The 20,858-nt window shown below is 52.3% G+C and overlaps 1 protein-coding gene across 2 annotated transcripts; it reads left to right on the top strand.

Annotated features, from left to right (window-relative positions):
• HEYL (hes related family bHLH transcription factor with YRPW motif like) lies at window positions 1–14,962 on the top strand. Of its 2 annotated transcripts, none has more exons than XM_039224589.1 (5): window positions 1–92; window positions 6,708–6,774; window positions 7,796–7,879; window positions 9,112–9,193; window positions 12,060–14,962. In XM_039224589.1, the coding sequence occupies exons 1-5, from the start codon at window positions 13–15 to the stop codon at window positions 12,713–12,715; spliced, it is 969 nt and encodes a 322-aa protein (XP_039080520.1). In that variant the 5' UTR covers window positions 1–12; the 3' UTR covers window positions 12,716–14,962. The 2 variants fall into 2 exon arrangements, with proteins under 2 accessions (XP_039080520.1, XP_039080521.1); XM_039224590.1 differs by having other exon boundaries at window positions 21–92; window positions 6,712–6,774.
• The last annotated feature ends 5,896 nt before the right edge of the window (window positions 14,963–20,858 follow it).

Here is a 20,858-nt window from a genome sequence, read left to right as displayed (position 1 = left end):
CCGGCGCTGGCCATGAAGCGGCCCAGGGAACCCAGCGGCTCTGACAGCGACTCCGACGGACCCATCGACGTGGGCCGCGAGGGCGAGCTGAGGTGAGGGCCGGGATGGGGATACTGGGAGTGCCTGGATGGGTTCAGCGGGCCCAGGACTGGCCCTCCGTACGGCCTCAGGAGATGCAGGTGTGGGTGACGGCCTGCAGGTTTGAGTGGGTAGGGGGTGGGGATGGGAGGCGGGGACACGTGTGCAGCGTGGGCCGTGACACGCACGAGTGCCTGGATCTTCTGCGCTCTGGGCCATTCGGGGCCGAGGGTGTCGGGATGGAAGTGGAATTCAGGCTGGGAATGGCATGCCCAGTCCGTGATGGACATCCTGTCGAAGGGCCAGGTTGAGGCTATTGGAGGGGATTTCCTTGGAGATCTTAGGAAACCCTCATAGACTGTTGGTATCACACACCCCAGTCCAGAATCTGCCTGAGTAGGCAGAATAGCCATGCTTTCTCAATTCTACCCTAGTTTGCGTGTACTTTTCACATAGTACCCGAAATGCTTCCAGGGAGAAAGAAAATCTCCCTTTGAGCAAATTGGACTTCGGAATTAAGGTTTTGCTATTGAAGAAAATAAGAGCTGACTTGTCAGTGTCGGGGCAGAGACTCCAGTTCCAACACTCATTCTACTGCACACCCGGCTGCCAGTGTCTTTCAGCTCTAAATATTCTGACTTGCTTCAAACTTGTAAAACAAACTGCACTTGTACATTTCTGCTACTTCCCCCAGTTCTGTGGACAATCTAAGCTTCGGTCTCCTCGTCGGCAAAATGGGTATAAACAACAGAACTGATCTCACGGGTTTATTGGGAAAATCAAATAAGATAGTGTATGTCATGGGCTTAGCACAGGGCTTAGTACATAGCAAATATTTAATTCGTGTCAGGCACTCAACATGTGATGCATGAGCAGAGCCCTGAAAGAGAAGCAGGGACTGAGTAGGAGTCTGCGGGCCTGGGTCATAACCCCAAATCCTCCACCGATTCACCATGTGACCTCGGGCCATTATTTTCTATTTCTGAGCCCGGTTTCCTCATCAATAAAATAAAGGAGGACATGGAGCAGGAAAGAGAGAGGGCTATCTACTCTCTCCCGGCTCATCCAAACCTGACTCTCAGAATAGATTTGAAAGGAGAAAGCTACCCTGGGGTGCCTGGGTAGCTCAGTCGGTTAAAATCAATGCCGTACTCTTTTTTTTTTTTTTTAATGTTTTATTTATTTCTAGGAGAGAGAGAGAAACAGCGTGAGCAGGGGAGGGTCAGAGAGAGAGGGAGTCACAGACTGAAACGGGCTCCAGGCTCTGAGCTGGCAGTCAGCACAGAGCCCGACGCGGGGCTCGAACCCACAAACTGCGAGATCATGACCTAAGCGAAAGTCGGACACTTAACCGACTAAGCCACCCAGGCGCCCCTCAATGTCCTACTCTTGATTTTGGCTCAAGTCACCATCTCACAAGTCCTGAGACTGAGCCCCCAGTTGGGCTCTGCAGAGTCTGCTTGAGATTCTCCCTCTGCCTCTCTCTCCCTCCCCCCATTGGCACGCCAGCAGGCTCTCAGGAAAGAAAGAAAGAAAGAAAGAAAGAAAGAAAGAAAGAAAGAAAGAAAGAGAAAGAGGGATTCAGTTCCTTCTTAGGGATGTTTGTGAGGGCATTTCATAGTTTCAATGACTCTAGTTTTCTGAGACCAGGATATCCTACCTCAATCACAAATCCTTGTAAAAGGCCACCAGCTTCCAAGTATTTATAACTTATAACAGGAGGCAAGGCAACAGATAACCCTCTTGCATCCTGTACATTAATTAGGTTTGGGGGTATATGATATAATTTCCTATGCAACTTATTAGCATTCTTAAGTTGTTTAGCAGAAGCTGCTATTTAGAGAAGCTGCTAGCAGCGGGGAAGGGCCCAGCCCCACGTGCTGGTGGTGGAGGGGAGTCTCAAATTCAGTGTCATTGGGTCTTCATGAATCAGAGGGACTAAATCGATGCCAGAGAGCTGGCTCTGTCTTCCAAGAATTTGCAGCCTGACCAGTGATCTGCCAGGTCACACAAAGACCATGGACAGGATAGAAGACGAAAGGAGAGACAGCCTGTGGGCTGTGAGAACACCCAAGCAGGGAGGGGTCACTTACAACCAAAGGCATCAGGGAGGGCTTCTTGAAGGTGGTGGCATTTGGGCAGTGACGTAAAGGATCCGTGGGTAGATTTTTCCTATACAGCATTTTGTCCTTTTAGCCAGAACCCCTTTTTAGACACTGTCTAGATTCTTAGAGGAGCAGACCCCCTCAGAGCAGAGAAAGCAGTTGGACATCTGGCAGAGGCTGACTTATAGACCCCTCTTTGTAGCACTCACCAAAGGGCCCTCCCCCCAACAGACATCAATGCTTCAATTCAGGGAGTGCTGAACGATGCCTGCTGTGGCCCAGACCCTGGGCTGGGCATGGGGAGCCCAGATGTATCCTGCAGAGCCTCTGCCCTCAGGGAACTCTCAGAGAAGAAGAGCTTCATGTACAAAGAAAGCCAGATAAACTGGCAAGAGCCACTGGACTGGGGCAGCCAGCTTCCCCGGGGTCAGAGGCAGGGTGCAAATCCCCCACTCTCAGAGATGTGAGAATAAGGAGCAGGGTGGGTTCTATTGTCCCTGTGGGCATCTGCCTAGTGGTGACATCTTACCCCATATGAGAAAATCTCTCCTGTCTGAACCCAGACTCCTGACACATGTTGGGTCCCAACTGAGAGTATATAGCTCTCTCTCCCCACCCCACCCCTCCCCGTGAACATTCAATGAGTGCCTGTCATATGGCAGGCACTGGGTCAAGGTCTGTGGGTCTTTCCTGCATGATTTAAGGCACACAGTGGCCTTTGAAATTAGATAGACCCGAGTTTGATTCTCACCACCATTAACTTGGGCATTTCTGAACCTCTGCTTTCTCCCTTACAACACTGGTATGCTAATACCTACCTCACAGGGCGAGCCTTCGATGAGGTAATGTATCTAAAGTGCACAGCTCCCTGATTTGGCCCAAGTTGCTTCTGGAAAATGCTGCTCTCGAAGGAGTCACCATTTAGTTGGAGGGTGTCATGTTCAAGAGGCAGAACAGTCTAATGAGAAGACTAGAAGTCTGAAGGCTTGACTTGAGAGGCACAATTCTTAATTCTTTGTGTCTCTGTCACTCCATCTATCAAATGATTATTTTTCCTAATGTGAAGTAGCCCCAATACTACTTAATTCACAGGGCTGTTGTGCAGTACACGAGACAAGTGAATGTGGAATACTGTCTAGAACAAGGACTACTGGCTGCATGACACACGTAAGGGAGGTGACACACATGAGGGGGTGACAATACTGGATTAAAAGCCAGTAGACTTGGCTCTAGTTCTGGAATTTCCTCTAATTTGCTGTGTGGCCTGGAACAGACCCTTCCCCTCTCAGGGATTCCTTATTTTACAAGGGGGCTCAGCTCTCCCTGAAAACCCTTTGTTGGGGACTTTGTGATTCTGCCTTTGGTTGATGCAAAATGAGTGGGGTCACCTGCAAGGGTTCCGCAGGGGGAGCTCCCGAGGGGGGAACTGAGATGAATTCTGAGGGCAGTCAGGACTGGCAGCCAGACCACCTTGAAAGCTGCCCCCCACCTCCCCAAGAGACCTCCCCAGAAATCTGGCTCGGGACCATTTGAGGCCCATGGAGCAGATCTCGGTGGTCAGCATATCTTCTCTGGATCCGTGAAAATCTGCCTTATTTTCAGGCTCTCAGACAAGAAGCTCTCACACCTCCCCCCTGCCCCCCAATGTCAGGGCCAGATCACAGCCTGGAAGTGAGCTCTGGTTGAGCTCTTGGGAGCTTTAAGGATAAGGGGACTGGAGGGCTATTCAGACAGACAGGAAATGGGAATTAAGAGAGAAAACAATGCTGAATTTGGAGCCAGAAGACATGGATTCCCATGCTGGCTTTGCTCCTTAGCAGCTGCGTAGGCTGGGCAAGCTGCCTTTGGTCTCCAAGGCTCAGCATCCTCATCTGTAAAATGGGGCTTTTGTTAGGCTTGGAGGAGGGAAATACATGCAGTAAGGACAAGAAAACCGTGAAGTGAAGTTTGCCTGTGAGATATGGGAGTCAGAGGCGAGGGATAGTACTGCGGAGAACAAGTGACCAGAAGAGTGGAAAAAGGGATAGCAGAGCCACCATGCCCTGAAAGGGGTGCGTCAGCCTCTGACAGATGGTCCCTGAGGAGGGATCAGGCTGAGGGGTAGTGACGTGCGCAGCGCTAACCCAATACCCCTAGAGACTCCTTATCCAGCCTGGGGGGGACAAAGGCCATGTTTTAGTCTCCCTTGGCTCTTGAGGCTTGTCCTGAGTGTAGCTTTGCAAACAAGCTGCCCTTCAGATCTCAGGATCTGTCCATCGGAGCCCTGGACCCAGCTGCTGGGCCATCCCTCCCAGGAGCTTCACAGGCCTCTTACCGGCCCTTCTCATCCAGATGTTTGGACGGAGATATCCTTACCCAGATGTAGCTGGACAAAGCCAGGGACATGGCAGTGGGGTGTGATCAGTGTTGATGTGGACTCTCCTGCAACCTTGTTTCTCTCAGCAGTTGATGAAAATGATCTAACCTCTCATGCCAGGAGGGTAGTCACTCGGGCTGGCGCCTCCCTTGTGAGCCACAGAGGCGCCTGTCCCACAAAGGCCTAGGAGGTGGCTTTTCTGGTGTCGCTTCTCTGTTCCCCAGTGATGCCAAAGATGATGGCGAGAGGAGGGAGCCCAGCCATGAGCTCTGCCCTGCTCCAAGCACTTTTGGGTACTGGGGCTACAATAGGGAATGAGACAGACGTGGTTCGTGACCTCAGGGAGCTTATGCACTTGGTGGAGAGATGGACATTAATCAAATAATCATACAGGCAAAAAACAAGAAATGGGCATACATGCTGTGAATGCAGGGTGTGAGGAGAGCAGGGGCTATCTGGTGGGAGGGAGGATGTCAAGAAGGCTCCTCCAGGAAGATGACATTTGAGTTGAGATCTGAACGGTGGGAGAAGGTACGAGGCAGAGTGGCGTGGGCTTGGGGGGGGCAGAGTGCCCTAGAGAATTTTAGGCTGGGGAACAGTGTGTGTAACCACAGGAACAAGTTAGTGCATCCACAGGCTGGAGCACATAGAGCAAAAGAAAGTTGAGTCTAGGAGGGGACAGGAGCCAGCTGGGCCACCTGAAAGATGGTGGCCTTGATCCTAAAAGGATTGAGAAGGCCCTGAGGAGTTGTTGGGTTGTTTTTTTTTTTTTAAAATGTTCATGTTTATTCATTTGAGAGAGAGAGAGAGAGAGAGAACCAGTGGGGGAGGGGCAGAGAGAGAGGGAGACACAGAATCAGAAGCAGGCTCCAGACTCTGAGCTGTCAACACAGAGTCCAATGTGGGGCTCGAACTCACCAACGGAGATCATGACCTGAGCCAAAGTCAGACGCTTAACCGACTGAGCCACCCAGGCGCCCCAGCTGTATTTTAGACATGGAAAGGGCACGTTTGGATGAGGGGGTGAGGCCAGAAGAAGAATCAAAAGTGGTAGCCAGGTAGCCTTGCAGACCTGGGAGATGGGGGTCCAGGGGAGAGAGGAGGGGGAGAGGGGAATGACGGGGCAAGATCGTGGGTGCCCGTGCATATGTGTGGCATGTTGCATTTTGAAATGGCAGGGGAGTCACCTTGTCTAAAGTTATCTGTTGATCGGGCCCCCGCCACCCCGGGAGCTGAGCGTCTGGAGCTCTAGGCTGACCGCGCATCTAGGCCAGCCAGGGACTTGAATGGGGCCTCCAGGGTGTTGACCAAATGAATGGTCCTCAGTGTAGCTCCACGAATCCCCTCCATTCCAGAAGGACCTCGGAAGCAGGAAGCCGTTAGGAGGGCGAGCAGCGGGTTGCAGATTTCGGTCAGTCTGGGCAGGAAAGACCCCCCGGGCTGAACCTCTTCCGGGTGATGGGACTCCCGGGGTGCGAGCAAACATCCATCCGGTGCCAGGTCTGCGGAGGGAGGCCTGACGCGGTGCGGGCGCGGGGCCTTCGGGGGAGGCCAAAGCGGCGTCCCGAAAGTCCGAAGGGGCCTGTGACCCAGATGCCGCCTCCCCCTCGCCTCGGCCGCGCTGCGTGGGAGGAGGCGGCAGCTGCCGGCGGGGCGGAGGGCGGCCGGCGGGCGCGCCCGGCCCGTGGGAAGCGGCGGCATCTGCTCTTTCCACGCTCTTCCCAGCGGCTCTCTCTGAAACCCAACCCGCCGGCCCTGCCCCGCCGCCGCCGCCGCCCGCGCCCTCTCCCGCCCCGCCCGGGATCGGGTTGCAGGGGCCCGGCGGCCGGCCGCGGTTCCCCGACGCCCGCGGCGAGGGGCGAGGGGCGAGGGGGCAGGGGGCAAGGTCGAGAGCACAGCCCCCCGCGGCCCCAGCCGTCGCGCGACCCTGGGGCAGGAAACCGAGCGCAGGGCCACTTGGCCGGAGGTGGGGGGGGGGGGATGCAATGGGCCCCCACCCACGCCTGCCCTGCTCCACTTCCCGGCTTGGGAACCCTCGGCCTCCTGGGAGACCACGGTCGCCTGGGAGGGGGCTGTGCCCGCCCACATCCCCGCCTTCTCCAAGGTCAGCCCGGGCCAGGGAGATGGTCCCTGAGCTCTGAAAAATAAGACTTTTTCTTCTTCTGCAGCCAGATGGCCAGGCCGCTGTCCACTCCTAGCCCTTCGCAGATGCAAGCTAGGAAGAAACGCCGAGGGGTGAGTGTCTGTCTCTGCAGAGTCGCCCGACAAATCTTTGCCCTGGGTCCCCAGGGACCTGGTCCAGAGAACCCTGGTGGGAAACATCACCCCCATCTAGACTGCCTGAGTGCAAATCCTGGCTCTGCCAGTAGCTAGCTGAATGACTTTGGGTGAGCCACTTAACCTCTCTGTGCCTCACTTCTTCAGCTGTGTAACTGAAAAAAATGATAGTGCCTACCCCAAAGGGCTGTTTTGAAGATTAAATGGATTAATATAACGCACTCAGAACAGCATGTGACACCCAGTTAGCCCTTATTATTTATTCCAGCCTTCCATCTCTGCTCTCTGAGCCCAGAATTTTCATTTCCTCTCTGTGTGCTGAGGGGTAGGGGATGGGGGTCAGAGAAGGAGGCTCCCTGGCTTGCTCTTGGCTGCCCCCCCAGCCCCCCTTCTCCCCCAGGATGCAGCTGTGCTTCTGCCCTGGGAGTCCTAAGACCTGGAATGTGGCAGAGACCAGCCCTGCCACTCTCTTAGGAAACCACTTCCTTCCAGCCCTCATCTTTATCTGTAAAATCGGGGTCATAATGTCTGCCCTGCTAGCAGTGTTCTGCTACCAGTCTGGTGAGATGAGAATGAGGTAGTGTGATTGGAGGGCCTTCCCGACTAGAAGCAATGCGTCTTCGTGACCCAGCAACTGAAGAGGTAACCCTGACCTGCAGGAACCTCTGGGAACTGCTCCCGTGCTATGGCTCATGTCCCTGTTCTGACTGGCTGGTACCCTGCCGTACCAGTGGTTAAGCAATTTGACTATCACCCCGACAGACCAAGACGAGAGAGATCCGAGTTCTACTCCCAGCTTTGCACTTCCTTCCTGTGTGAACTTAAGCAAGTCAGTGCCCCTCTCTGAGCCTCAGTTTCCTCCTCCATAAAGTAAGAATAGATTTCCCTCCCTCACAATGTTTTAAATACGAGTCAGCGTCCATTGCAGCACTTTGGAAGCTGGTAAAGTGGCTTCAGGTAAATTCTTGTCGTTTTTTAGATTATAGAGAAACGGCGCCGAGACCGTATCAACAGCAGCCTTTCTGAACTGCGACGCTTGGTCCCCACTGCCTTTGAGAAACAGGTATGTGACCTTCCTGGTTGTGCTAGAGGAAGTGCCACGCAGGTGGCAGATAAGGTCCATTTTTCATGGCGTGTCTTACTTATTGGTAGCAGCTGCCTGCAGTGCTGGGGTTTTGTTTACTGATATCTGTCACTAGCCAGGGATAAGGGGAATGGAAAGTTATATTTACTGTGGTGTCTCAGATGTTTCGGCTCTGTGTCCGTTGTCCCATTGAAATGAATCCTCACAATGATCCCAGAGGGTAGGGATTATTATGCCCATGGCACATGTTAAGGAAATTGAAGCACAGAGAGGTGAAGTAACTCGCACTAGATCACACAGCTTGTAAAGAGCAGAGCGGAATGGGAACACTGAACTGTGTGCTTCTAAAGCCCCCCCAGCCCTCTGCACTACTGACAGTTCCAGAGCTGTTTGAAAGTGGAACAGGCTGCTCGGGGAGCGAGCCCCCTGCCAGTGCACATGTGGACAGAGGAAGACTGCAGTGGGAAATTCAGACAGTTAAATGAATCACAGCCTGGAAGATTCTCTACCCTGTGCTCCAAGGCATGATCATGGGTCACGTGCCTTTCTTCCTGCTGGTGAGAAGTCAGTCATTCCACAGACATTCACTCAAACTTGCACAGGTCCAGCTGTGACCTAGACCTGCTACCTGGCCTCAAGAACTTACATGGAGGGTCTGATGGTCAGGTTTCGCTTGGGAGATCAGGTGATGCTGGATGCTTAGGATTCATTCCTCAAGAGAGAGAATAGAGGAAGAACAAGTGTTGTGGCACTAAGATGCTGAGCTAGATCTTGGGCTGGGCTAGGAGGCAGATGGGCACGCAGGAGTGGCATTCTGGTGACGGTGCACTAAGTCATGGAGGTCACAGATGAGACCTCCCAGGGAGAGTGTGCCTAGCGAGAGAGAAAAGGGAACGAACACCCACAGGGCGTAGCCCCATTTTAACGGACCGGCAGAGCCAGGTGGAAGAAGATGCAAGAAAACAGGGTGTCATGGAAGTCAAGGGAAGTGGGGAGGTTTCAGGAGGGACGCTCAGCAGTGCGGTGGGCGGGCGGACTAAAATGAGAACTGAAGAGAATCTATTCTGCTGGGCACCTTGGCCAAAGCAGAAGCCTGAAGGCAGGCAGTGGTGGAGCCGGAGGAAGACCTTGAGCTGGTGAGGGCTGCTGACGCCGCGGGGAAGTGAGAGGTCAGCTGGACGCCTTCACACTTCTGTCTTCCGCGCAAACAGGGCTCCTCCAAGCTGGAGAAGGCTGAGGTCCTGCAGATGACAGTGGATCACTTGAAAATGCTCCACGCCACTGGTGGGACAGGTACTGATGCTCTTCTCTCCCGGGAGTCATTCATGCAACAAATGTGTGGGGTCTAGGCCCTGGGGATCCACCGGTGAGCGAAGCAGACACAGTCCCTGCCCTCATGGAGTCCACAGTCGATGGTGGGGCTAAAGCAGGTGCAGGTGGAGCAGCCACAAAGCCTGTTTCTCTTCTTTCAGTGTCGCCCTCTCCACTTCCAGTGTCCCCACTTGTCCCAACCTTGTTCTCAACTCTACTCCTTCCGGCCTTAGCCCTTGAAAGAGCCCTTCTACACAGACTATACCCCTGGCTTCCCCCCTTTACTCCTCACCCTCCTTACACATTAGCCTGAACGAACTCGTTCTCACTGGGATCCCAGTTGAAACCCTTGGGAGGGGTCTGCCTGAGATTTTTGGCCGCTGGTGTGCCTTCTGGGCTAGTGCTGGGGTGATACTGTGTCCTTAGCGGTGCTGGGATCATATGTCATGCTCACAGTTCAAGGTCAATCGTGGGATTGTGTGGTAGCATACAATCGTAACTCATTCCTTTATTTTGAGCGGGTGCATTACAGTGAAGTCATGGAACTGTGGCTTTCAAAAGACTACGCTTCACTGTATATTTTGGTGATTTCACAACTGAGAAATCGTGAAAGCTCCACAGACCTTGACCATAAGAACCTAAGTCCTAAGACCTTAACTTGCTACTTTTGGAGGGGACAATTGCATTTTAAGTGACCCAGCCTGGTGCTTGTCAAGCTTCAGTGAACCGCACTATCATCTGGGGACAGGCAGCCCTGGGGCACACCCCAGAGATTCTGAGCCAGGAGGTCTGGCCTGGAGGTTAGGAATTTGCAAGTGTAGCAAGCACGCCTGATGACCCTGAGGCAGGTGGTCACTTCAAGAATTTCTGCCAGAGGAATGCGTGGCCAACAGTGAAAACTCCTGATTCCAATCAACCAGCTGGGGAGATATTTCAAACTAGATTTATGGTTACCCCATTAAAAGAAAAATAGTGACTAATATTTGGGGCAGCATTTTGTAATTTCAAAATGCCTTCACCGTTGTTATCTCACTCGATTCTCACAAGAATCTTGAGGCTGGGGGTTGTTGTCATCATTTTCTAGCTGAGGGCTCATGGGAAGACAGAGATGTGGCTTAGACGCTAGCTTTGCGTTAGAATCCTGAACTGAGTTGATTCAAATCCCATGAATTGTGAGTTTGGGTCTATTACTTGCCAGCTCTATGACCTTGAACAAGTGATTTGGCTTCTCTATTCCTCAGTTTCTCATCTCTGAAATGGGAATAATGATAGGGTTTTCTGAGAAGTAAATCAGATCATGCAAATTAAGTACTCAGCCATGAACCAAGGACCTGCTGCCATAGTCATGAGGCCAGTGCTCGCAGAGGCTGTTCTGTCTTTGTATAGAAGGTGGGTGAGAGCGGGGCAGGTATAAAGGCAGTGAGAATTCCATACCTCTGTGGGTAGTTCAGCTGGTTGGACCTTACTGAAACCAGCCAAAGAGAGGGTCCCAGCCTGATGGCAGCAGCTGAGGACCAGATCAGGGTCCTACCTTCCTGACAGCCCTTCAGGCCAGAGGACACACTCAAATGCCCACAGTGGCCAAACCAGTAATATTCCCTTGACCCTTGAGCAACACAGGTTTGAATAGTGCAGGTCATATGCAGAGTTTTTGAAGTAAATGTGTTAGAAAAATTTTTGGAGATTTGCAACAGTTTGGAAAAAAAATTGCAGATGCACCCCGTAGCCTAGAAATATTGGGAAAGAATAAGAAAAAGTTGGGTATGTCATGAATGCATACAATAAATGAAGATGCTAGTCTGTTTTATCATTCACAACCATAAAATATATACACGTTCAGACTTATCAAAACTTTCTCATACAAATACTTACAGACCACACGTGCAGTGGAGAGAAATGTGAATGGAAAGATGCACTATAATCTTAACTGCATAAAATTAGCTGTAGTATATGCACACCGTGCTACTGTAATAATTTCCTAGCTACTTCCTGCTCCTCCTGCCCTGAGCTCAAGTGTTGCAAGTTATTTGCTTAGGACTTCATGTGACACTAATCATCTCCGCTTGAGCAGTTCGTCTCTCCAGTGAATTGCTATCACAGAAAAAGTTATCCCTGGTGGTTCTCACTTTAGTAGTTTCTGAGGAGTCAAAAGTTTGCTCAGTTTTCGACTACCCTGGGGGAGGATCAGTGCCCCTAACCCCACGTTGTTCAAGGCTCAAGTGTAAATGCTGGCTGACTTTGAATTCATTGACTGTTTCTGCGCACCACTGCATTTAATTTCACCCTCACAGCCCTGTGCAGCAGGTATTACCATCTGCCCATTTTACAGCCCCGGAAATTGAGGCTTAGAGAGATTAAGAGGCTTGTCCACAGTCAGGCAGCTAGTTAAGTGGAAACGTTGAGGTCCAAAGACCTCAGGCTTCATTGTGACATCATGCTGCCTTCTCTGAGGAGTCCCCCAGCTCTGATAGCTGCTGCCGCCACCTCCCAGCATCCGCCCCCACCAGCAGGCAATGGTGTTCTACACCTTTGCGTGCACAGGCTTGTCACACCTGGCAAGTGTCCACTTAAATGACATAATCTCAGTCGCGAAGTTTCTTCTCTGTGTTAATCGTGAATTGCAATGAAAACAGTACTCTGCATTTTATCCTGCTTCACAGTTCAGTGGACTCATGTGGTCCTCACAACATATCCCAGATACCCCAGGAAGGGTGATTATTCCCACTTCCCAGCTGTGGGGACCAGGGCTCAGAGAGGTGAGGTGACATGCGCAAGGTCACACGGGACCGACCCCGGGATCAGCACTCGTCCCCCGCCGGGTACGCCCTCACCACGCCTCACTTTGCAGGATTCTTTGATGCCCGAGCCCTGGCAGTTGACTTCCGGAGCATCGGTTTTCGGGAGTGCCTCACCGAGGTCATCAGGTACCTGGGGGTCCTGGAAGGGCCGAGCAGCCGTGCAGACCCTGTCCGGATTCGTCTTCTCTCACACCTCAACAGCTACGCAGCTGAGATGGAGCCTTCTCCCACGCCCGCTGGCCCCCTGGCCTTCCCTGCCTGGCCCTGGTCCTTCTTCCATAGCTGTCCAGGGCTGTCGGGCCCCAGCAACCAGCTCACCATCCTGGGAAGAGTGCCCGGGCCCATCGTCCCCAGCGCCTCCTCTCTTGTTTACCCCATCCCCCCCCTCCGCACCACTCCCGTGCGCCGAGCCGCTGGTGCCGTCCTGCCAGCCCGGAGGAATTTGCTGCCCAGTCGAGGGGCATCTTCCACCCGGAGGGCCCGTCCCCTGGAGAGGCCCGCCGCCCCCCTCCCCGTGGCCCCTAGCATCAGGGCTGCCAGGAGCAGCCACATGGCACCCCTCGCGCGATCTTCTTCCCCCGTGCTCCCTGGCATCATGGGGTCCCCTGCTTATGTGGGTGTTCCTGCCCCCAGGCCTTCTTCCCCAGGGGCTGCTGTGCTCTGCCACTCCTGGGTCTCTGAAATCACTGAAATCGGGGCTTTCTGAGCTGGCTTCTCCCCAGGAGCGAGGAGGGTTCTTTTTCCAGGAGCTGTAAAAACAGTGCTGTCGTCTGCCCCGCTTCCTGGCCTGCCTCACCTATCTCTGAAGGCCCCTTCCTCCTCTGGCCCGTCTCCCCTCCTCACTGCCCGTCCACCCAGCTCTCCCGGAGCTGTCGTGATCTCAGAGGCCTAGTGTCATTTCTTACCTGGACAAATAAGTCGTGGGAGGGCCCCCACTAGCTTTGCCCAGACTCTTTCCTGTCCCCCCTGCACACAGGGGGCAGCAGGCATGATCTAAGGTCTGGGAGCAAAGCTTTCACCTAAAAGGCACAGTGGCCTCAGGCAGGCTGCTTGCCTAGAGAGATCAGACCCCAGCCAGAGCAGTGACTGACGGGTGCAGCCTTCCCGGGCCCCAGCACCAGGACATAGTGTCTGCCTTGCTTCTGGAGACAGTAACTGAGCAGGGGCCCCAAAGCTGTCTCCAGAGAACCCCTGCCCACCCCATTGCAGTGAACCACAGGACAGCCCCCCCATCCACCACAGCCAAGGCCTGGGGATTAGGGGCCCAGCAGGGCCTGCTCGGACCGCCTTCCCCACTGCAGATACCTACCCTCCAGCTACCCCACGCTTCCCTGCACAGAGCTGGGAGGGGTCTGGCCAGCAATAGGACTCCAACAAAACAGGGGCGGCGCCCCCAGACAAGAGCCAGGACGGAGCAAAGAGAACCCAGCTCCTGGCCGCTCGCACCGTCACCAGCCTCCAGATGTGTGGTCCCTGCTGGGTGCACAGTGTGGAAGGTCATGTTCCCATGTGATGGCGCCCAGAGAGGAACCCTCTTGGGATTCAGCGCCAGACGTTTGTGCCGCCTGGTTTGTATCCGGCTCACAGAGCCCAGACCGTGGGGACAGCCAAGGGCCATCAGGCTGGACAAAAATAACTGCAAGGAGGGGCGAGAGGAGGGACGGTCAGAGGCGGCTCGGCCCTTCAAGGTCACACGGTGGGTCAAGGGCCTGAGATCCTGTTCACCCAGGATTCCGCGCAGCTGGCTCTGCTCAGAGGCCATTTCATTACCCAGCTCTGCTCGGGCCACTTTTCCCCTAACAGAGGGCACAAATGGCCTGGTGGTGTCCCAGTCGAACAGCAGAGACTGAGCAAGATTAGGGCAGACCCAGGACTGACAGATGGACCAGTACTGCCAGACCAGTTGTAAGAATGTAGAACCACTTCTGTGCTTGTTGGCAAATGTTCACTTCCCCTGAGTGCCTTTAAGTGGCCCCCTGCCCTGGGCTCCCGCAGGACCCCATTCCGGTTAATGCCTGGCAGACCCAAGGCTATGGGGTCCTCCAGCTGGCAATTCCTTGGTGCTTATTCACACTGGTTATTAAATACTTCCTTCGAATGTCACCCCCGGGAAGATTCTTTCACCGTCACTCTTTGACGGGACTACCCTCCCCAGAGACTAAATTGAGGAGATCCTTGGGCTCAGAAGTAGAGTTTGCTAAAACCCTGGGGGAGAGGGCCCTTTCAGAGAAGTAGGGCAGGGGGCAGAGATCATTTAAATGACCCAGAAATCCCTTTTGAAAAAGGCAAATTCCTCAAGAAGGCAAGAAGAGCTGAAGTGTTCTTTCAGTCCTCAGCGTTAGTCTGATCAGATCTCTGTCCTCCCGGATGGCATCTGAGATGTGTAGCAGTGGGCGAGAGGGCGTCGTTTTAAGGAGGGGGTCGCTGGCCTAGAGTGCTCCTGAGGGAGACAGACAGGGAGGGCAGGGTGGTCGGCAGGCTCCCAGGAGTGGGGAGGGGGGGGACAGAAAGCAGAGCCCAACTTGTCCTTTCTCACAGAGGACAGGAGGGGCTGCTCCTGCTCCGAGGCTCCCTTCTTCCCCTCCTCGTCTCCCTGGCTATCCCAGCTGGTGGCTCACTGCTCCCTTGATGCCACGTCAGTGCCGCAATCCTGCAGTTTGGCAGCTTGACAGCCCGAGAATATGGAAAGCCCGTTTCACATTTCCAGTCCCCAACTCCAGAAGAGTCTGTTGACACCGTCGAATGAGATGGAAACGGCCCAGAACTTTCAGCATCTGAGTTGACCTTGGGTTCAATCTCCCCTGAGAGATGGGGGTGGGGGAGAATGGTGACCATGTATTTGTTTTCAGGGTTGAGGACTTGTATCTTTTGTTTCTATCCCCAACCCTTTCTGGTGTCCCCAACTCCTACCCCATTGCTGGGGCTGTTGCAGGCATCCAATAAAGTTGTTTTCGTTCTTCTAGAAACCTCTGAAAGATTCCACTTCTTAAGATCTCTGGGGTCAGTCCTCTTCTCCTTGAACCTGCAGCCGTCACCCTGGTGTGACCACTTCACCTGTCCCCAGATCACTGCCCTCCACAAGACCACCTTGCTTCTCTCTTGCTTTGTCACTCCGTTCTCAAGGCAACCAGAGAGAGCTCTCAACACGCAAATTGTATGATACCAACTCTGATGTAAAACTCTGGCTCGATTACCCTATTCTTCCAAAGATAAAACCCAGGCTCTTCCTCTTCAGTCCCAACCCGATTTCTAGCCAGTTCTGATATTGCTCACTGTGTTTCTGCCACCCTGGCTTTCCTTCCTTTTCTCAACATTTCAACCTGTTCCCACCTCCAGGACTTTGCATATGCTGTTCCCTTGCTCCAAATGCTCTTCCCCTACCTTTGTCATGGCTGAGCTCTTTATGCCCTCAAGCTTTGTCTTCATCCCACCTCCTCAGAGAAGGCTTCCCTGACTGCTGTGCTTGAGTAGGTAGTTCATCTATCTCAAAGTCCCTTATTCTTCCCTTTCGTAGGACACTTGCTGTTGCACATCATGTTTACTTCTTGGTTGACCGTCTCCCCCACCAGCATATAAGCTCCGTGAGGCCAGAGACCACGTGTGGTTTGCTCTCCACCCTGTATCTGGTGCCACGCACAGTACCTGGTTCTAAGTCAGTGTTTGATAAATAGCTGTTGAATAAATGAACTGGAGAGGTGAGGAATCTTCCAGATTCAAGCTGCTCGATGGTACGGGCCCCTGTAGGGGTGAACTCCCCGCTGGCCGACTTTGTGGGGAGGCTGGAGAGCAAAGCGAGAGACGGGGCCAAGGTACTGGAAGTTCTGGCAAATGGGGAGAAGGCTCGGGCCAAAGAAAAGTGCACTCGCTCTGGAGCACGTGCTGACAGCTGAGAACAGCCTGGCGCCCCTGCCAGCAGGTATTGCGCTCCACTCTTGCCCTGATGGATTTGGCTTGCAGTAACTCTAACAAACATTTGCAGGGGTCTGCTCCGTGCCAGGCCAGGCGTGGTGGAGCCAGGGGGATGGGGACAGTCGCCCTGAGGGCGCGTGCCCTCCTTCTAATGACAGTTTGGTGAGGGGGGAGTGGAGCGAGGCCTGATGAGAAAGCTGAGGGGACACGGAGGGGATGTCTGCCTCTGCCTAGGGTGGGGAGGGGACAGCTGGGAGGAAGGCTTCCTGAGGGATGACTGGAGGAGGCATTTCACCAGCCCAGGGAACCCATGTGCAAAGGCCTGGAGGCGGCACCAGGTGCCCTGCAAGTTGGGTCTAAGTTGAGCGCAGCATTCAGTGATGGAGGGAAGGCACACTAGCCTGGTCGCTGGAGCCTGACTTCCTGGGTTCAGGCTTCACCTCTGTCACTTATCAGGCTTGTGGTCTTGGGCAAGTTACTTAACACCCCTAAACCCCAACTTCCTCATCTATCAAATAGGGATGACGCAGTAATGGCTATTAACTGATTTTACCTACACCCCACCCTGTGAGGATGCTTTTCTTGGAACGTTCCCATTTTAGATGAGACAACTAAGCCAAGACACCATCTCCTGAAGTTAGGGGAAAGCGAACGGGGCAGCACACATAAAGCCCTTGGTCCAGAGCTTGTGCCGCATGAAACACTCAGTCTTAGTCATGAGTGTCATTAATGGAAACAGTCTGGATCCAAATTGGGGGGAACCCTGTGGGCCATGCAGAGTTTGGGCTTTAGCTTATAGGCAATACAAGCCATGGAAGGTTCTGCAGATCAATGCCAAGGTCAATGCCAAGGTCAGAGGCATTTAAGAAAGTCCTGCTTGAGGGAGTGCCTGTGTGGCTCAGTCAGCTAAGAGTCCAACTCTTGATTTCGGCTCAGGTCATAATCTCATGGTTTGTGAGTTTGAAACCCAAGTCAGTCTCTGTGCTAACAGCACAGAGCCTGCTTGGGAATCTCTTTCTCTCCTCCCCTCCCCTGCTCACATGTACTCACGTGCTCTCTCTCTCTCAAAATAAAGAAATAAACTTAAAAAAGAAAGTCAGTCCTGCTTGGGGTAGTGACTGGGAGAAGGAGTTTCCAGATTCAATCTACCTATTCATTGGAAACACCTAGATGCTTTTAATTTTTTTATTTGAGAGAGAGAGAGAAAGAGATAGTGGGGGAGAGGGATGGAGGAGAGAGAGAGAATCCCAAGCAGGCTCCACACCCAGCACAGAGCCTGTTGTGGGGCTTGATCCCATCACCCTGAGATCATGTTGAGGTGAAATCAAGAGTCTGACACTCAACTGACTGAGCTACACAGGTGCCACTGCCCCCAGATGATGATTTAACCTTGGTGCAGCAGAGCCCCGACATCCAGTAAGGAGGTGGGAGAAAGAGTTGGGGTTTCTTGGCTAGTCAACATAAATTTCCATTAAGTAGGTGAGCTGGACTCCACCTTGTCAGTCTGGAAAGGACTGACACTTTCTGAGAAGCAAAGTAGAAACTAATTTCCCCAAGGGCATCTCTGTCCTCCAACTGCCTCCTAGGTCCTGGCCCATAGTAGCTGCATAAGAAACATTTTGTGTGGGAAGCTTTGGGGATTTAGAATTCATTTAGGAGACACTGAGTATTTCTTTGACTTTGTGAAAAACTCAAGACATTAGCTTCCTTCCCTCCTTCCTGGGGAAAGAGGGTAGGAAGAATCAGGCCCAGATATCAGCTGATGGCATTAATAACAATAAACATTTTTGAGCACTTGATTTACATTATTTCATGTAATCCTCCTATAGCCCTGGGAATAAAGTATTATTATCCCCATTTTACAGAAGAGGCAATTGAAATTCAATTTGTTAGTGAAAAGCACCCAAAATTTACAACACTAATCAATGTGCTAGCCAAAGTGAAAACATTGGTCTGTTGATTCAGTCTTACCCAGTGGAGTGCACTGCTTCCTTCCCAGGCTGCCTCCTGTCATATAAAGCCTATGACAATCAGTGACAGATTGTCTTAAGAATTGGTGGGCTAGACTATTATGTTAGCCTGAGAAACCTTTAGCCCATCATGCTTTTCTCTCTATGCTAGTGAGAGTAAGGCTTGACTGCTGTAACAAAAAGGCCCAGCTATAACACAGTGGATGAAAGAAGATAGAAGTTTCTTTCTCTTTTAAAACATGTTAATTTTTTTTGAGAGAGAGAGAGAGTACACGTGTCTAAGGTGGGGAAAGGCAGAGAGGGAGAGAGAGAATCCCAAGCAGTCTCCACGCTGTCAGCACAGAGCCTGATATAGGGCTAGATCCCACGAACCTCAAGGTCATGACCTGATCCGAAATCAAGAGTCAGATGCTCAACCAACTGAGCCACCCAGGTGCCCTAGAAGTATATTTGTTTCTTATGTAACTGCCTGGTGGGTGTTCCAAGTCAGCAAGAAGCTCTGCTCGATGCAGACATTCTAGAACCCAGATTCCTTTCCATTTTGCTCCCTGCCACCCCCTATGGCATTGTGCCTACATGGTTGAAGCTAGGTCTCCATGGGCGGAAGCCAGCAGGAAAGGAACAAGAGCCTGGTAGAGGCATGATGTGTTTTAAACCCAAGACCCAGGAGTAGCACGTGTATGTATGTCCGTCCACTGGGTGAGAACTTTGGCGAGAACTTTGGTGGTTGGCCACATCGAACTGCAAAGGAGGCCAGGAAGTGCATTTTAGCCGTGTTCTCTGAAATAGGTGTGAATGGGTGTTGGCTGGTAGCCTCTATCAGCTGGTCCTTACCTTCCAGCCTGGGAAGTTGAGACGAAAGGGGGAATCAGAGCCACTGTGACTGACTGCTGTGTGTGCACACATGCACATACACACAATCCAGGGGTCAATTAATTTTGAGTTTAAGGAACCTGATATAGGGGCTCCACCTACCATTCTCTGATCCCACAGGGGTAGGTTGGCCACCCTCAAATGGAATTGTGTCTGCACTGGGCGCAACTCTCTGGAGAACTCCCTCAGAAAACATAATGTAAGACCAGGAGGGCTGGTTGCCAGTGGGCCGCAGCAACCAATGATTGGTGTCACCTGGAGGGATTATGTGTCACAGTGTCACCATCCTGGCTCCCCACTGGGGAGGAGGCACTATAGATGTTCACACCTTCCCTGACCCAAACGGGCTGTCTTGCTTGCTTGCTTCTCTGACTGCCTGGGACATGGCCTACTGGGGACTTTGGTGAAAGGCCCACCACACAGGGCTGCGAGTTCTGTTTGTGGGACTTGAGTCTCTCATGAACAGGGCTACTGAGATGGCCCTCGTGAATTACTTCACAGTGGCGGGTGGAAAGGGGCCAGGCATTGGGTTTCCAAAGACCCCAGGTCTCAGGACTTTATATTTTTTAACCTCTTGTCAGAGTAAAAAAAGAAGCAGGAGTGTCATTCAACCCATGAATCTTAGAAAGCTGGCTGGCCGACCTATTCTCCCCTGAGTCCTGGGGCCATTTTAAAGTCAGGGTTGACTCAGGTCTTTGGGCAAGACCTGGGTTGCCCTGCTCTGTTCAAAGAAGTGCAGTGTGTAACCCCTCAGTCCAGGCACCTAGATGTCTTGTTAGAGCCTCTGTAAAATAATAAACAACTCCAGCAACACTAAGAGGAACCAGTCAACAAGAAGGAAAAGTAATAATGCTCTATATCGTACAGCATGTTACATTTCAAGTGCCTCTGAGGGTATTATCTCACTCACACCTCTTGACAATCTGGTCAAGGGAGCCAGGACAGGAATTATCTCTGTAATGCAGATGAGAAACCCAGTCACATTAAGGGATAAAATAATTTGCCACCCCCCCCCCGCCCCCGGGGCACCTGGGTGGTTCAGTTGGTTAAATGTCTGACTTAGGCTCAAGTCTCACGGTTCGTGGGTTCGAGTCCCGCATCAGGCTCTGTGCTGACAGCTCAGAGCCTGGAGACTGCTATGAGTTCTGTGTCTCCTTCTCTCCCCCTCTGCCACTCATGCTCTGTCTCTGTCTCTCAAAAATAAATAAACATTAAAACAAATTTTTTAATAATAAAATAAAATAATAGAAAAAGCAGAAATATAGTAAATGGCAAAGCTTATTTGGACAGTAGTAGAAAGCCATGGATCGTAAGCAGGTATACAAGTCACATAACATTATCCAGTCATTACTGAGCACTAACACAGTACCAAGTGCCTCACATGTGGGGTCTGAGTCTGGCTGCACAAACCCACAGTTTGGGTTTTGTTTCTATTATTATTTCCATTGTATAGGTGAGGAAACAAGCTCAGAGAGATTGAGTAACTTGTTCAAGGTCAGACAGCTGTTAGGTGGCAGAGCTCTCACCTGCCAAGTTCAACAGCCTACTAAGTGATCTGTCTTCTATGTCCACCCTTTCCACGGATCAGAGGAGGAGGTACCCAAGCCTCCGCAATAGCTCCTGGCTTACACCTCAAAGCTTTGGCCTTGGACCCATCTGTGTCAACTCAACCACCCCTCAGGGTGTAGAAACCAGCTCTGTCTGCTTCCTTAAGGACACGTAGGGGGTACTGACTATGTGCCAAGTGTTCATCTAGGTTCTGGGATACAGCAGTAAATAAAACAAATCCCCAGATTCATGGAGGCAGATGATAAACACCTAGCCAAATACATATACAGATGGAATGCTTGATGGGAAAGAGGATGAGGTGAATGAGATGGGGAAAGGTGCTATTTTACATAGGATGGACAAGGAAGGCCAGAGGGAGCAGTTTGAACTGACACTAGGGGAGGAAGGACGGAAGGGAAGACAGGGCGAAGGCGGGGGAGGGAGCCGTGAAACTATCAGAGAAGAAGGTGTCCTAGGCAGGGAGGGTCAAAGGCTAGTCCCAGAGGCCAGTGTAGCTAGGGTTAGACAGCAAGGGGGAGAGCAGAAGGA

The sequence above is a fragment of the Hyaena hyaena genome, unplaced genomic scaffold (genome assembly GCF_003009895.1).
Source record: "Hyaena hyaena isolate Hyena2069 unplaced genomic scaffold, ASM300989v1 scaffold_1681, whole genome shotgun sequence".
NCBI lineage: Eukaryota > Metazoa > Chordata > Mammalia > Carnivora > Hyaenidae > Hyaena > Hyaena hyaena.
Note: the sequence above shows the minus strand (reverse complement) of the source record. Positions and strands in the feature narration are given on the sequence as shown.